Genomic DNA, 17319 nt, shown 5'->3' with positions numbered 1-17319 from the left:
GGGCCGCCTCCGCCGGGGGCAAGGTAAGAAACGCCCCGCTGGCGTTAGCTTAGCCGGCTAACAGGTGAAGAAGTTGAGGCTGATGTTCGAGGTGACAGCTGGGTGAACACACAGCGACAGGTGACCGAGTGAGCGCTCATCTGTCTCCGTGTGTGTTTGAGTTTCACACAGACTCACACGGACAGCCTGCGAGCTCCATTAGCAGGATTAATCTCAGGGCTCAGATTAATGGAGGCGAACTCGACCAAAGACTCGCAGTAACAGCTCTAAAGTGCGCTCCCAGTTTAAAGGCTTTCTTTACACCGAGCACAGAAACTCTACATCACACGTTCAATCCGAGGCTTCTGTCATATGTGAATAATAACGTGTTTGTCACCCGAGATAATGAAATTACTCTGTAGAAGACCAGAGTCATCAGTCACGTGTTCGAGCTTCGCTTTGGTCCAAATGTTTTAATGGGTCACTGAACCATAGACTGTATTTAAATGATGGACGTGTCAGCTGTTTGTGTTGTTAAAACCTCTGTGTTATCCTGTTGGCATGATGATGACGATGATGATGTTTACAGGAGGTAGAAGTGAACGAAGGTTGAGGTGCAACAAATAGACCAGTATAGACCGTCCAATGGTTTACTGTCAAAAACTGGACCAGAGACAAATATGACAAATAATGTGGCACAGCCGCCGTATTATTTATCCGATAACTGCATAAAAAGGACACAAACATGGTCCAGAAGTTCAGTTCAGGGACTTGTCACCTAGTCAGCTGATCCAAGTGTCAGAAAATAATCAGCTGAGCACAGTGGACTCTGAGAGGTGCTGTTGTGTGTCAGGCCTGTGCACCAAGGTGCCGCCGCACTATAATAAAGTGAGGGTAACGGACTACTACTTTTAGTGCCGACTAGCACGAGCAGCAACATTTAAAGTTGAAGCAGCACACATCCACAGCTGGGATACTACTCAAAGTCGCCTAACTCGAGTATGAAATTGGATTAGGGAAAGGATTTTTGTATCCAGCTGTAAACATGTTTTTTTTCCTGCTGTAAAGTTGGACATTTTAATATCAGTCTGAGGGTCCAGGGTGTCCAATGCACGCGGGCTCTTTTAATACATGCAGGATGTTTGGGCTTCGTCTTGCTGAAGTAAGCGGTGCTTTACCTGGAAAAAGACTGGAGCGCAGAAAATATTATTCTGAAGTCTGTAATACTGTTTAGCATAAATGGTGCCTTCACAGACAAACAGTCCATCGGTCCGTCACAGGAGCTGGTTTTTGAGCTGTGCAGGGTCACGTTTAGGTTATTGATTATTCAGCTCACAGGAAAGGTGACCCCCCCTCATGTCTGATCATCTTAAATGAACTCTGGGCTCAGAGGAGGTGGCCCACTTTCTCAGTCTTGTGTGCATTTCTTTCTGAGTGTGGTGAAGTTTTATTTTGGCACCGCTTTGAAATCTCGAGGTGTTTGTCTTCTGCCACAGGCCTGGCTGATTCAGTCTGTGACAGAGGCTTTAAGCTGTGCTCTTTGCACATGTGCAGTGCAGCAGCTGTTTCAATAACCACCATTTAAAGCAACAACCAGATAATGACCTAAAGGTTCTTTAGGTACTAAATGTTTTTTGAGAATTGAACTAAAGCTTTGCCAGCAGTTGTGCTGATGCAGATGTTGAGGTTTAATATTTGTTGTTGTTCCCTCAGTGTCTCTTTGAGACAGTATATGGGAGTTTAGGCCATCAGCTCATAGCAGCGGTCTCTTCATTCTCTTTGAGCTTTAGTCCATTTTGAAAGGTTTTAAATTTACATCATGTTTTTACAAATCTGAATGAACTTAATCAGATCAGTTAATCAGATTATTGTTGCAGGTCTTTCTACTCAGTGAGGTTGGGTGGTGCAGAGACTTAACAGTTTATAAATGTTGACTCAGAGAAAGCCTGTCCAGCAGTCAGAGGGTTAATGAAGGATGTTTCGTGCAGTTCAAACAAAAAATGCTAAAGTGTCACGAAAACTGGCTAAACCTGAGAACAACACTGAGCTGTGACGTGAAGATCACTGCTGTTAGTGGGAGACGAGCAGGTGTTTGAGCCGTCTTTAAAAACAAGTCAACAAATAAAACAGTCGATCGTTTGTGTTCAGCCTGACTTAACTTCTCTCTCCTTGCAGGGGTTGGATCAGGAAGCCTGTTTCAGAGCACTGGCCGCCTGTCAGCAGGCGGGCGTCTCCTCTCCATTAGTAACGCCGTGCCGGACGCTGCATGTCGCCACACAGGTAACATCTCACGCAAGCACATGAACAAATAACCCTCATTGTTTAACCCACAGATGGACTGCTTCAAAACAGCTGTGCAGCAGCTCTTTTGTCCCAGTGGGGGGGGCCACCGATATGCCAAACATATATACTCTTTGCTGATAAATAACACTTTTCTTTTCACTCGGTCGATTCCATCTCCGTCATCTCGGAGGCATTTTGTGAAGCCAGTTGTTCTGCACTCGGGACCTCCTCATTTTCTGCTTAAATGAAAACAAATAAACTGTAATTCCTCTTTTAAAGGGTTGATTATTCAGCCTGTAGTTTTTCACACCTGCTTGGATTTCAGGATGAATTTAATGAATTCTGAGTTCAGTCGTGTCGTATTCGTGCCTTTAAAGCACTTCCTGCCTGCTCCGTGTGTTCGAGGCTTCAACTGGTTTTGTTGTTTTTAATGAAGCTTGAAAACTGGGAGAAAACTTCGGCACATCTGCGCGTCCTGATGAAGGTTAGCGGGGTCGTGGTGGCTGTAATAAAACTGTCAAAGCACGAAGACGGCGTGCAGCTCGGAGTAGGTCAGCGTATTAATTTAGTGAGCGGTAAAGGTCGCGCCGCACAGGTGCGTCGTCACGTGCTGATTAAACCAGGGTCACGCAGCACACGTTTGACATCCCACCTGCTGAAGGAGCAGTTTCTGTTTTCGCTGTCGTTTTTTTCACCGCTCCGCTTTTTCTTTTTGTCCTTCAGCTCCGTAACGTGAAGGAGACGCATCAGCACACGGACGAGGAGGTCGGCGCCTTCACAAAGCTCATCGAGGCGATGGGCTTCACGGGACCGCTCAAATACAATAAATGGGTGAGTGCAGAAGAGACGGGTGAGACGTGGGCTGAAAACGAGCAGGTGATGGTGATTTGGCTTCATTTGATGTGTGAAATCAACACGAGCACTTAGTGTCATGTTAAATGTGTTTAATGTGCCTCCCAGGCCGCCTGTTACCTGCTGACGTGTGCGTTCTGCACTCAAACAACCTTTCATTCAAAAGCAACACGCTTACGTCCTTTAAACGCACCTTCTGATGAATGTGTGCCACCCTGATTGGTCGACAGGTAACAAAAACTAACCGGTGTGTCGGGTCAGACGTTTCTACCTGTACTGTCAGGGCAGCGTTTCCCCTCCTGCTCTCTGTGGTTGAATAAAACCAAACTGCACTTGGACACAACAGAGTAATAAAACATTTGTTATGGAAGATGCAGAAGGCCAAAAATACAAATAACGTCACTGCAGTGGGAGTGATATTCACCAGAGGTGTGTGTGTGCACGCGTGTGTAGCTTTCATTCATGGCGTCACACTCTTGTAGTCGGTATGTTTTCCAGGAATGCGCAGGTCACTAAAGGAATAAACAGTTGGAGCTGTGGCAGGCTTCAGTGATGTGGGAGGTTTTGGCTAAAGGCGGGAAGGTTGCGTGCGTGCCGAGGAATGTCAGGCGAGCAGAGAGCTGGGCCGCCCGCCGGACCGGCAGCGTTTGGCTCGCTGGCACACCTCCGAACTCGTGTCCTGCTCCTGCGCGTGTTTACTCTACAGATAAAACCGCCGTCAGAGACGCACAGATCAGCCTTAAATCCCAGAACAATCCCACAGAAATGCTCGCTGTTGTTAAATGAAGCTCATCGGGCGAGTCGCCCTTCCAGCTGAAAGTTGCTGAACCAGGCAAACTCATTTGGATAAGTTTGCCTGTTTGATGTCATTTTGTACCCCCCCCCCCCCCCCCCCCCCCCCCCGGTTTCCATTGACAAATGTTGGTAATGGAAGTGTAGTGGTGCATTTACACTAGGCAGGAAGTGTAATTACTCCCACACAGTCCAGTCGCTTCGCCCCAACAGCCAGCAGGACGCGGAGGAGTAAAGAAAGGCTGGAATGAGTGTCTGCACTGTGGCCGCTGGGGTGTAAAGGCTGATTGGCTGTTACTCGGGCAGCGTGGCCCCCTGACAGCTTCAACAGGAAGCCGGCGTGTTGTCTCTGCGCCATCGCAGGAGGGTCGCCTGCCGAGGCCTTTCCTATGAGTGATGTTTGCCACAACGCAGCAGAGCTCTGAAGTTGGTGTTTTCCTTCACTTACACCATGTTCAGCTGCCCTCAAACGCCATCACTAAGCCCCTCCTCCATTTCTGAATGTCAGTGACATCACGAGAATCAGCTGATTGAAATACTTCGCCTCATGACTCCCCTTTCATGTTTGGTGAGAGCAACTCGTAGCTGTCAGCTGTAGCTGTGAGTGCGATGTTGTGGTTGCAGAGTGACGACGTCAGACGTGATGTTTTTGTTTCCACAGAAAATCAAGATTGCTGCTCTGCGGATGTACACGTGCTGCGTGGAGAGAATCAACTACGACGAGTTCTTCGACAGTGAGTTTACCACGCTCGGCTCCCTGGGCCGCCGTTCATGTTGTTCCCACTTTGCCTCGGACATGCTTATTGGTGACGGGCTTGTGTTTGCTGATATTTATCCCAAAAAAACCTGAAGAACAACTTTTCTCAGTAACATAAAAACACAAACGCAGAACAAACTGAAGAGCTCAGATATAAATCTCACGTAATGAGAAGCTTAAAACGAACGCTGATATGACTCCCAGCTGTGAAGGATTCAACTCTGAGCTGTGGATTTGTCCTCCGTTCTGTGGTATCGTTACCTTCCCGCTCAGGCGTGGACGGTAAATGTGTCGCTTTGTGTTTTGGAGACGTTCAAACCTTCAGCTCTGCCGCTTATTCCCCTTAAACTCTCAGATATGAGTGTTTTAAAAAGAAAAGCACATCTTATGACCAAAATCTCATTTGTCGTCCCGACAGCCATATTTATCACAAAAATGTTACATTTTCTGTAAATTCTGTGAATCGCGATGCGTGAAACGATACATTTGTAGACATAAGTTGTAACGGCCGCCATTTTTCTTTGTGAGTATTTATCCCACGACGTGCTGCGGGGAAAAGCCCGTGCTAACGTTTGAGTCTGAGGTTTATTTGGAGCACCTGGCGGCTCTTCGTTGCTCCTCATCAGTAAACTCTCTCCACACTCTGTCACGTGACTCGTGCGTCGGTGGCAGCAGAGGTTTGTCGTGTTTGAGTCTGAGGTGTTGGTGTGAGACTTCTCATAACCAAACCATGTCCACGCTACAGTGTCAGCCCCTCGTTTTGATTGGTCCTTCTGTTTGTCGTCATTTATTTTGGAAAATCTCAAAAAGATCTTCAGCTTTATTGTGAAAGATTTATGTGGGAAATAAACAAGCGGACGGCAGAGCCACATGCTGGGTTTACTTTTGTTGTTGCTAACGACAACGTGTAAAAACAGTCACTTGTCTGTCCGCAGTGTGTTTATATAAGAGAGAGAACATTAACCAATGAATACAGCTGCTACAGTGACCATCAAAACCATGAACAATGTTCCCGCAAACAGTTTTTGCGACACCTCGAAACAATGATGGTGTGCAAAATGAAACGATAGACGTTTTCATATCGTCGTCCGATATACGTGGTGACGTCAAACAGCCCTACTGTATGCTGATGTAGTTGCAGAGTCTGACGCAGGTGCGGCGTGCAGAGAATCCTAATGAATCCTAATGTGTGTGTTTCAGAGTGCACCCTCCCTGACACTCTCAACTCCTGGTTCCTGGTTGCACAGCTGCACGTATGGTGAGTCGCACAAACGCATCCTCTCAGCTACCAGTTTATTAGGTACACCTGTACAGCTGGATTTATCCAATCAGCCAATCAGATGGTTTGTTTGCTGCTCTGAGGAATCTGTGTGCTGATTGGCGTAAGCAGCAAAGGGAGCCGTGGTCCGTGTCGACCGCGCTGTCTGTGCGGTTGCTGCTCTTCCGTGCATTTATTAGCCCAGTCGTGTGTCATGTGATGTATTTTTGCTTTGACAGTTATCTTCCTTCACATGTTGTGTAACATTAAACGTCCTCTGTAGCATGCAAAGAATCCAGTTCACAGTGAGAGAATGCATATAATATATAATTGTATTATTATTATTATTGATGTGTTTATGTGGTCTAAATGGAAGCGTCTGATAGTTTTTAATGATGTAATGATGTCGCTGTTGCTCCTGCTGTGGCTGGGACAGTGACGCTCTTCATACGATGAGCACACGGCTTCACTCGTCACAGCGATTTAAGGCTGTGCGCTCGTTTCAGTCTCCTTGTTGTGTTCTTGTGCTCTCAGGATGTGTTTGGTGCGGATGCGTCAGGAGGGCAGAGAGGGGAAGTACATGTGCCGTTACATCGTGCACTCCATGTGGGAGGATGTGGAGCAGAGGAGCAAAATCATGGGGGTACGTTATGTTTCTGATCTTGAAGGGAAAAAAAATTAAATTCAGAGGCATGAAAGCAGGTGAAACAGTCTCAGCTGAGAGTATTAAAGTCTCCACAAAGACACCAACACATGTAGAGACAACCGACCTCTACGTGTGCAGCAACGTCTGCATAACTTCTGCAACTAAACGAAAGCAACAGAAGCAATACCAACAAAGCAGCCACGGTAACCACAGCAACAGCTGCAACCAGACCCTCTGTCATATCGTGAAGTGCGCGCACACACACACACACACACACACACACACACACACACACACACACACACACACACACACGCAGGCTGGTACACACACACACACACACACACACACGCAGGCTGGTACACACACACACACACACATACACACACACACGCAGGCTGGTGCACAGCGTGCATAATACACAGGCTGTAAATATCATGCGACTGTATTTCCACTTTTCAGCGTCACTGCTGGGAGAAAGATCTCAGCCTGTTGGAACTTTGTATGTTTGATGCCTGAAATCCTGATTTATTCTTGGTTTAAAACTAAAATGATCATGTAACAAAGGTTTTCTGTTACTCATTCATTCGGGTTATTTACTGAAGCTGAGTTTGCAAATTCAGATATTTTCCCAGCTGTTTAATTCCTGCCAGAGTTTTAGTGTGTAACAGAAGCTTTCACTCTAATTCTCCCTCAGCGACAAAAATCCCGTGTTGAAGCTTTTGCATCAACTCGGCTGATTGGCTGATAGGTTTGTGGTTACGGCCGCAGCAGAGGTTGCGCTGCTGTCAGAATCGGCCAGCTCTCCTGCTGGAACAGAATCTGGATCTTCAGGTTCCAGCAGGAATGCTTTGGCAGTGGTTCAGTCTCCTGCAGCACACGGTCAGTGTTTCACAGCTGTGAATGTCGATCAGCACGTACGAACTGCCTTCGCCACAAACAGGACTCGTGTTGCTGTGCAGTCTAACCCTGATCTGAGTCAGCTCCACTGAGCTGCTGCATCTGCTTCATAATGTCAGTAACCAACTGTTCATGGAAATGTGGTGATTACAGACTGTTTTCAACTTAAGCATGAAAGTGAAAAGATGAGAAAACAAAGTAACAGAATAGACAAACACACAACAGTCGTCTCCTGCTCAGAATGTGAACTTTGAATAATTGGGATTATTTACTCAAACTAAATTAAAATATTTTTGACTTTTTTCTGTTGAAAGCTTTAAAGAAATGCAGGAAACCCTGTTTTCTGAAAGAAAAGTCACATGATCAGAGCACACACAGATCTACCGCACGCTCTGAGGTAAATTAAAAGGTTTCTGTAATTTTGGGATTTGCAAACTTGGAAGTTTTCCGCCCACAAAGTAAACCACAAAGATTCAAAGTCAGCATTTCTTTTGTTTCCTTTGCTTTCCTGGAAATGCCCCGGACCACCGATACAACCCCAGCTCACTGGGAATGCTCAGTCCAGCTTATCCCAGCTGCATTTATCTGCAGATCCTGTAAGCTGCAGTAACTGTTGTCCTCACGGGGAGGACGAGGCTCGACTGTGTAGCACTGATTAGCTGACTTTGTCAAATAACCTCATATAAATAAATCTATTAAATATGGACTGAATGGAGCAAACACACTGACAAGCTGCTGCTGCTGGATGTGTGATCCAAATACTGCATCGGTGCATCTGGACCATTCATAGATCATCTTCCCAGTTAAAGGAGCAGCGTGAAGCTAAAGTGTTCATCATGGACAAACGACTGCAGGTCTGTTAGTCCTTCCTTCTGTCACGCCACTCCAGCTTTCACTGCACCCTCGAGCACTCCACCCATCCAGGTATTAAAGGTACTCTGAGCTGTCTTTGGGCACATAGTCTCAACTTATTTCAACCTGCAGACGCAGGTAAGCAACCTTCTGTTCAGGTGCCAAGTTCGGGGGATAAAAGTAGACCCACCCCTGCTCACCACCTTTCACTGAGGCCAGCTCCACAGTGGAACAGAGGCCAGCCCTGGGTTCGAGATGCTACACTGTTGAGGCAAGCCCGAGTCTGAACCCTAGCTGGGAACTCTCAGGCTGTTCCCCACCAGAGGGGTGCTGTTCCAAGAGCCACTTTTGGCAACCAGGGATTGGCCCGCAGGGGTGTCCGCCCCTTACTGTGGCCCAATCCACACAGCACCAGACCCCTACACCTCCTGCCACGGGTCAGGGAGCCGCAGGAGCGAACTGTCCAAAAGTCGTAGGTATTAAGTTACTGTTTTAGAAAGCAAAAGCTGGAAATGTTCATCATTTAGAAACTGGCGCTGGGCAAAGTTTGAGAACTGGCTTTCTGATTGTTTTTCTTTATTAAATGTAATTAACTTAATCGCTTTAGCTCCAGAATGAAACATGAAAACTTCAGCAGGGCAGACGTTTGGAACTGAAGAGCTGAGAACGAGCACACGCTGATGACTGATTATTTTACTGCATTAATACAGACTTGACAGCAGCAGTATTTTCCACAGCAGCTCAGGTTCCTCAGAAGTGCTTCTGTGACATTAAATCGCCACAAATCTACACAAACACGTCTCCAAGCTAAATGTCATTCTGTTACATAAATATTCATTATTTCAGCCACATTTCCCCTTCGAGCTGATGCAACAGTGCGTTCAGTTTTATCCGTGCCATTGCATGCTACAAAGGATGCAGGTTTTGTTGATTTTAAAGTTTTACATCAGCATAATTGTGCCAACAAATCCCCGGAGAGCGAGCCTGGCTGCGGCCGCCTTGTCCACAGAGTCGTTCCTCTATTTTCTGTCAGTGGAGCAGCTCCAGGAAGTGTCGCTCATTGACATAAATCTGGGCTCTGAGCACACGAAGCTTTCAGAAACACTTTGTCCTTCTATAATGCAGATTATTCTGGATTCGAGTCTCAAAGCTAACAGAGGGGAAAAACCCACTTTAATTACGGGTGTTTGCGTTTAAGAATTAAAGAGTTGTGACAAAGAATGTAAATGTAGGGCGGCAGGATATTAAACAGGGTCAAAACGCGTAAAAGCACAGCTCGAGCAGTCTGCTCTCACTCCTCAGAGCATCCTCGGTTCTTTCCTCACGTCGTAGTCCCAAAGTGAGACACGCCTGCCTCTGAGCCTCGTTTATGAATTGCACGTTTGTACCCCTCCACTTACTGTTAAGCCTGATATTTTTAGGTGCTTTAAAATTCTCCAAAATCAAACAGTTTGGTGCTGCTGAGAGTTAAAACGGTCCACAGTCTCAGCATCCTTCATAAAACGTCATCGTACCACAATACGCACAAACGCTACGTCAGACCTGAAAAAGAGGATTTATGAGTTTTTGGCTGAATTAGATGATCGACGCTGTTCTCAGTCAAAGTTCATGCTGAGGATTCTCAGTAGCAGAGACACTGTGGGAGGAATGCGACGTCAAAAGCCGACCAAACTTCGTCCAATAGAACGTCCGAGACGATCCATGCACAGCTCCAGGTTTCCACACCTGATCCATGTCCACACTGAACCCTCAGCTGGTCCCGATTCTTCACCGAGGCAGTGAAATATTTGGAGTCCAAGACCCCGTCAGCTCGTGGGCTGCAGTTACAGAGTTTTAGCTGATGGCTAACGCCCTGACGAAAAAGGTTGTGAATGCGATAACTTGAGTACAAGGCGGTGTGGGATTTTGAGATTGAGATCTTTACTGTATCTACCAGGAGGCTGCTGCCAGTATTTTAAACACTGAGCTGAAAGACGTGCAGCACAGGAACAGAGCTGATAAAACGCTGGAGAGGCGAGAGCGTCACAGTCTTTTGGGTTCGTGCCTTCAAATAGAAACAGAACTGCAGAAGGGCCAGAGCTTCATCCAGTGCAGGAAAACATTTTCTGCCTGATGCAGCTTTCTTTGTTGGAGCAGAAAGCGTGTGGTGTAAACACTCATAAAATCAGAGGGTTGCCGTTCAGGTGGGAGCAGGAGGGACTGGTCTTTGGAGATTTAGTTGACTCGTAGTGAAGGTGTGAATCCACACCCCATCACAGCCTCTTGGATTTGGCTGTAAAGCGAGCTCAGCGGCAGCCAAGCAGCAGCTTTCAGCGCTCTTCATATTAAGGAGCTCTTTAGTTTTGCTCCTTTTGCTTCGTGTGACAGAAAGAGGTCAGAGATGAGAAATTACAGTCTGGCTTGTGAGGTCACTCCTGCAGCGTGGGCACGCATGCATCGGTCTCGTACGCAGCAGGTGTTTTCACAGCTGCATACGTGACCTTTTGTCAGCATGTGTACGTAAACCTGCGTGTTCTGTATGTCAAGCGTGTCAGCACAGAGTTACAACAAAGTCCGGTTTCTTTTAAAGTTCAATAGTAAAGATGTTCAGAGGTCGAGTCTGACCTCACATTTCTCTTGTTCAGAGCTCACTTGTTTTGTGACCTTTAACCTTACGCTGAAGTCATTAACTTAAGTCATGGAAGTTTGCAGCTTCTTTATGTCCCAGCTGTACACGCAGAGCAGCTGTTTTCAGCTGGTTTCTCTCCTGTAGTCAGACTGAAAGGTGAAACGAGACGTTTACTGGCAGAAAAACGATCTGCTGATGTTTTGATAATCAAAGATTTGTTTCAGTGCTCGCCAGCAGATCTGTGGAAGCGCTCGGGGACGTTTCCTCTGTTTTGTGGGGCGATCGTGGCTCAAGAGTTGGGAGTTCGTCTTGTAATCGGAAGGTTGCCAATTCGAGCCCCGACAGTCTCGGTCGTTGTGTCCTTGGGCGAGACACTTCACCCGTTGCCTACTGGTGGTGGTCAGAGGGCCCGGTGGCGCCAGTGTCTGGCAGCCAGGGTGGCTGTGGCTACGATGTAGCTGCCATCACCAGTGTGTGAATGTGTGTGTAAATGGGTGGATGGCTGGATGTGTAAAGCGCTTTGGGGTCCTTAGGGACGAGTAAAGCGCTATATAAAAATACAGGCCATTTACCATTTTTATTTAGCAAGTTAAAGTTTTTAGTGAACCGTCCGTTCATGATGTCACATTTCAATCATTATCACGACCTGAGCCTGTTACAAACAGCAGATAACAGCAGTAACCTCAGTACAGCAGTCAGAGATACTGAGGAAGCCTCACTGTGCACAGCTGACTGTGATGTTACCCTCAGTGATATCCGAACAGTCCAAAAGCTTCGTTTGCACATTTATGCAACAGCAAAATACATTTTTCCATCTGAAGCATTAGTTAGCAGAAAAATTTGACTTATTTTCATTCTTATTAAGTCTTATTATTTGTTTGATGCTTGCTGAATAATCCATCTGATGAGATTCCCGAACGTTCTTTTAGTCCGGACGTTGCGTTTGAGCTCCTGCTGTTGACTGACTGCAGGTTTCCCAGCCTCACAGCCAGTACAGCTGCATGACGTTAGCACCGTTCACTAGCGATGCGGCTGCAGCACTGTTTGATGGCCAAAGCTGTACGTGTATCAGATCAAGAGTGTTTATCGGACTGTAGAGTCATAAATATGAATAAATTGAATATCTTTAAAGGAACAGACGAAAGCAAGAAGCGAGTTAGATAAACATGCAGCCGTGAACATCGTGAAGTCTTTTTTTTCCTTGGATAATCATCTTTTTTTCTTCTTTTTTTTTTTCTTGATTCCCTAAAACGCAAATTTCCTAATCAAGCTCTACATGAGCAGCTTATATTTACACAGCCAGCAGCAGTGATTGGAGCTGCTCTAAGGTTTCATAGTGGCTGAGGCAGAGCGCAGGAAAAACATCGCTCATTTTCTCCACGTTCATAATCACTGCTGCGCCTCCTCAGCGCCCGCACACTCTACACTCCAGCCTGTGCAGCATTGGGAAATGTTCACCTTTGGATTCAGTGGCGACAAACCCGGCTGTGCGGCAGCAGGAAGGTTTTCTCACATTTACAGTGGGGCAAAAAAGTATTTAGTCAGCCACCGATTGTGCAAGTTCCCCCACCTAAAATGATGACAGAGGTCAGTAATTTGCACCAGAGGTACACTTCAACTGTGAGAGACAGAATGTGGAAAAAAAAAAATCCATGAATCCACATGGTAGGATTTGTAAAGAATTTATTGGTAAATCAGGGTGGAAAATAAGTATTTGGTCAATAACAAAAATACAACTCAATACTTTGTAACATAACCTTTGTTGGCAATAACAGAGGTCAAACGTTTACTATAGGTCTTTACCAGGTTTGCACACACAGTAGCTGGTATTTTGGCCCATTCCTCCATGCAGATCTTCTCGAGAGCAGTGATGTTTTGGGGCTGTCGCCGAGCAACACGGACTTTCAACTCCCGCCACAGATTTTCTATGGGGTTGAGGTCTGGAGACTGGCTAGGCCACTCCAGGACTTTCAAATGCTTCTTACGGAGCCACTCCTTTGTTGCCCGGGCGGTGTGTTTTGGATCATTGTCATGTTGGAAGACCCAGCCTCGTTTCATCTTCAAAGTTCTCACTGATGGAAGGAGGTTTTGGCTCAAAATCTCACGATACATGGCCCCATTCATTCTGTCCTTAACACGGATCAGTCGTCCTGTCCCCTTGGCAGAAAAACAGCCCCATAGCATGATGTTTCCACCCCCATGCTTCACAGTAGGTATGGTGTTCTTGGGATGCAACTCAGTATTCTTCTTCCTCCAAACATGACGAGTTGAGTTTATACCAAAAAGTTCTACTTTGGTTTCATCTGACCACATGACATTCTCCCAATCCTCTGCTGTATCATCCATGTGCTCTCTGGCAAACTTCAGACGGGCCTGGACATGCACTGGCTTCAGCAGCGGAACACGTCTGGCACTGCGGGATTTGATTCCCTGCCGTTGTAGTGTGTTACTGATGGTGACCTTTGTTACTTTGGTCCCAGCTCTCTGCAGGTCATTCACCAGGTCCCCCCGTGTGGTTCTGGGATCTTTGCTCACCGTTCTCATGATCATTTTGACCCCACGGGATGAGATCTTGCGTGGAGCCCCAGATCGAGGGAGATTATCAGTGGTCTTGTATGTCTTCCATTTTCTGATGATTGCTCCCACAGTTGATTTTTTCACACCAAGCTGCTTGCCTATTGTAGATTCACTCTTCCCAGTCTGGTGCAGGTCTACAATACTTTTCCTGGTGTCCTTCGAAAGCTCTTTGGTCTTGGCCATGGCGGAGTTTGGAGTCTGACTGTTTGAGGCTGTGGACAGGTGTCTTTTATACAGATGATGAGTTCAAACAGGTGCCATTCATACAGGTAACGAGTGGGGGACAGAAAAGCGTCTTACAGAAGACGTTACAGGTCTGTGAGAGCCAGAGATTTTCCTTGTTTGAGGTGACCAAATACTTATTTTCCACCCTGATTTACCAATAAATTCTTTACAAATCCTACCATGTGGATTCATGGATTTTTCTTTCACATTCTGTCTCTCACAGTTGAAGTGTACCTCTGGTGCAAATTACTGACCTCTGTCATCATTTTAGGTGGGGGAACTTGCACAATCGGTGGCTGACTAAATACTTTTTTGCCCCACTGTAAATGTCAGAAAACCTTCCATTTTTGCTGTGTGCACGACAGTGTTGGTGCAAACCTTCGCACAGACCCTACAGTATGATCCGTGTGATTCACCTGCGGCCCGAGAGCTTCAGTCGTCCAGTAGAACAAATGAACAGCACAGGGAGCGTTTTTTGATTTTACTGGTCAATGTGTGGATTTTTAAAATTTATTTATTTATTTTTCTATTAAAAATGGTGAAAAGTATCATGTGTATATGAATAGAAAAAGAATTGGGAATCAGAATGTTTTGCAGTTTTTACTTGGTAATCAAAACTTCTTTGATCAATCAAATGATGAACCTGTACTTTATTTAACTTTTTTTAATTTTATTTCAATATTGACATCTCCAAAATTATTGGAAGTGTTTGGACAAACCTGGGACTGGACATTCAGCGTCCCCATAGAGTTAACCTGACAGCAGCCATATTATTGGTCAGAAAATGTCATTAAAAATGCACCAAAAGGCTCTGACAGCACAAACAGAGCAGACAGCTAGCAGCTACAGCCGCCTGTGTCGCCATCCACCTGTCAGTCAAAAAGAGGCCACGCCCCCTAATATTCAAACTTTTAAGCTTTATTGCAATTTAACCCCCTCTGCAGCTATGAAGGAAGGATTCTCCACAGAGACCAAACAGTTTGTGTGTCAGACTCTAAACATGTTTATTTCTGCTGTAAAGTTTTAACATGGGAGTCTATGGCACTGACTCCCTGCTGGAGCCTCTGCTGGACGTTAGAGGAACTGCAGGTTTCTGCACTTCAGCCTTGGCTTCACTTTTCCAGCCCAGACGTTTCTGCCTGGCACGAATGTACAAATCTTGTATTCTCGATCTCTGCTGTGCTTCACTCTGATTTGTCTTCCTCTGTTTAATGATGCAGATTGATGCCATCCACAGAAAGGAAGCGATGAAAGCGATGACCGAAACCTTCTATGCAGCGATATTTGGATACGACGAGGTAAGACAAAGAATTTTAAACTTGCTGTTTTACGGCCGACATTCAAACTCTGCTCAAAGGCGACTGGAAATCTGTTTCGAATGACCTTTGAGAGTTCATCTTAGATGCACTGCAGACTCACTCAATTTTAACTCCGGTCCAAAGTCTGGATCCTGATTGGATCACACAGCTGGGACATGTCAGCAAACAACAACTGCAGATATCAGGTTAGAAGAAACTTCATGCATGTGAACACGTGTGTTGGTACCTGCAGGGAATCCTGTCCGATGACTGTGTGCTGGCGGCGGCTCTGTGGAGAAACCTGTTCAACCGTCAGTGTGAAGACCCCGGACAGCTCGAGCTCATGGTGGAGTACGTCCGCAAACAGGTGAGCTTTAGTCTTTCTAACACGTGCACTTTGTTGCGTTTGAATTGTGATGTCCTGATAAGACCTCGGCACATGCTTCGGGCCCACGTTCTCCGGGCTTGACTCCATCTGTTTTCTTAACCACAGGAATCCAGAGTCTTCTGCTGATGAGCAAATTGGGTTTAACACTGGTTTATGTGCACGTCTCCATGCAGAGAGCTCTCCCACAGTGAGCTGCTCGCGGTCCGACAGAATTAGTTGGTTTTCCATGTCTGCACTGAGAGCTCGGGGCTTATTAGGATAGTTCTTCAGCAGCGCTAAAGAAGCAAAGCTGATTATTTACCGTCCATCTACGTCATTACCCTGAGCGATGGGCGTGAGCTCTGGGTAATGACCCAAAACACGAGTTCGCGGTAATAAGCAGTTAAACTGAGTTTTCTTGGAAAGGTGGTGAGGCTCAGCGTTATACAGCGGGTGAGGAGTCTCATCATTCAGGAAGGACTCGGGATGTCTCTTCCTGGGTGAAGATGTCCTACCTGGAGGCTCCCGGGGTAGAAATGAGACTCTCTCAGCTGGTCTGGGAACAGCTCGGTGTTCCCCGGATGAACTGGAGGAGGGGGGGAAGGGTGAGGGAGGTCTGGGCCTCTCTGCTTAGGCTGCAGCCCTAAGACTCAACTCCAGGGAAGCAGCAGAGGATTGATGGACGTGCGAGTAGTTCAAAATGTTGATGGAACCTGGAAATTGTACCTGATGTGTTTCCTTAGAAATCCGTGAGATTTATTCACAGAGTTTATGACGCAGTAACGTTTGCAGAAAGGAAAACAGTCGATGTTGATCCATCAGCTGTGAGGGTAAATGTGGACGTGCTGCTGTGTGCAGATGCAGTACATCGACGCGCTGGACGGGGACGACCTGCTGCTCACAGGAGAGGTGAAGTGGCGCCCCCTGGTGGAGGAGAACGCACAGAGCATCCTGAAGGTGGTCAAACCCACGTACAACGATGCCGGACTGTGACAGACACTTGTTGCACTTCAGTTTCCTTTCATCCTTTCCTGGGTTATGTTTTCTCCTCCCCTTCTTTTCCTCATAACTCCTCCTCTCCTCTGTTATGAGATTTTAATTTGACATCAGGTCTGTTGTTGTAGCTTTTTTTTTTTTTTCTTCTTTTTTCCTCTTGTGTTCAGAGCACTTATTCTCCCAATGATGTGTCCACCAGAGGTCTGATTCTAGAGGGTCGGTGTATATATGTAGATTAGACGGTCAGGGATGAGGATTGTGGGCCGCGTCGCACGTACAGCCGTCGTCCTCCATCTTTGTCCTGTTGGGTTTGAGAGTGTCTGCTGCTTCCTGTCTGTGAAAACACACATATTTATATTTTCTCAGGTTTATAAGTACCGCCACGCTGTATTTATAAAGTATTTTGTACCTTCGAGCTTGCTCTTCTCCTGCAGAGGTGTCGTCTGAGACTTCTGTTACTGCTCCTTCACTGTGTTTAAATAAAGTTTTGCTCTGTCAGGTTAAAACGATCCTTGTAGATTGTCAGTGAGGTGTCCATAATGCTCTCACACCGCAACAGGAAGCTGAACCCTCAAAGACACGACGTCATTCTTGTTTTTAAAAAGTGAATAAATAAAGTTTCTCTGAACGGCGTCTGCTCCTGACTCCTTTTCTGTGCTCAGTTTTCTCAGGTTAAATGCAAACTTGACTTGTGGTTTATTTATCTACTGCTAATACCAGGTGAACGTGGCAACAAATGGCTGCAGCAGAGGAAGAAGAATTTTAATTAAAGGAGGGTGAAAAAAGATCTTTGACCTTATAAATATAAAAAAACTTGAATTTTCTTTTATTTGTATGGCATCATTTATATGGATTACAATAACAGCTGCCTCAATAAAATGACCCCCTATGACCAAGATTTTTGGCAACAGTGGGAAGGAAAAACTTAA

The 17319-nt window shown here is 46.1% G+C and overlaps 1 protein-coding gene across 1 annotated transcript in view; it reads left to right on the top strand.

Moving 5' to 3' along the window:
• Positions 1-17021, top strand: part of LOC146575185 (ubiquinol-cytochrome-c reductase complex assembly factor 1-like) — a 17222-nt gene extending 201 nt beyond the window's left edge. The window contains exons 1-9 of the mRNA XM_085275416.1: positions 1-23; positions 2155-2259; positions 2986-3093; positions 4568-4640; positions 5864-5921; positions 6456-6564; positions 14950-15027; positions 15281-15394; positions 16253-17021. The exon at positions 1-23 is cut by the window's left edge and continues 201 nt beyond it. Of these exons, the coding sequence (XP_085131542.1) occupies positions 1-23; positions 2155-2259; positions 2986-3093; positions 4568-4640; positions 5864-5921; positions 6456-6564; positions 14950-15027; positions 15281-15394; positions 16253-16387 (803 nt within the window). The 3' untranslated portion in view covers positions 16388-17021. The remainder of the gene's footprint in view (positions 24-2154; positions 2260-2985; positions 3094-4567; positions 4641-5863; positions 5922-6455; positions 6565-14949; positions 15028-15280; positions 15395-16252) is intronic.
• Positions 17022-17319: the final 298 nt, after the last annotated feature.

The sequence above is a fragment of the Mchenga conophoros genome, linkage group LG5, assembly GCF_057382185.1.
Source record: "Mchenga conophoros isolate Kocher_MC1m ecotype Shallow Benthic linkage group LG5, M_conophoros_male_GT1.1, whole genome shotgun sequence".
NCBI classification, from domain to species: Eukaryota; Metazoa; Chordata; class Actinopteri; order Cichliformes; family Cichlidae; genus Mchenga; species Mchenga conophoros.
This window is presented reverse-complemented; position numbering and strand designations above follow the sequence as displayed.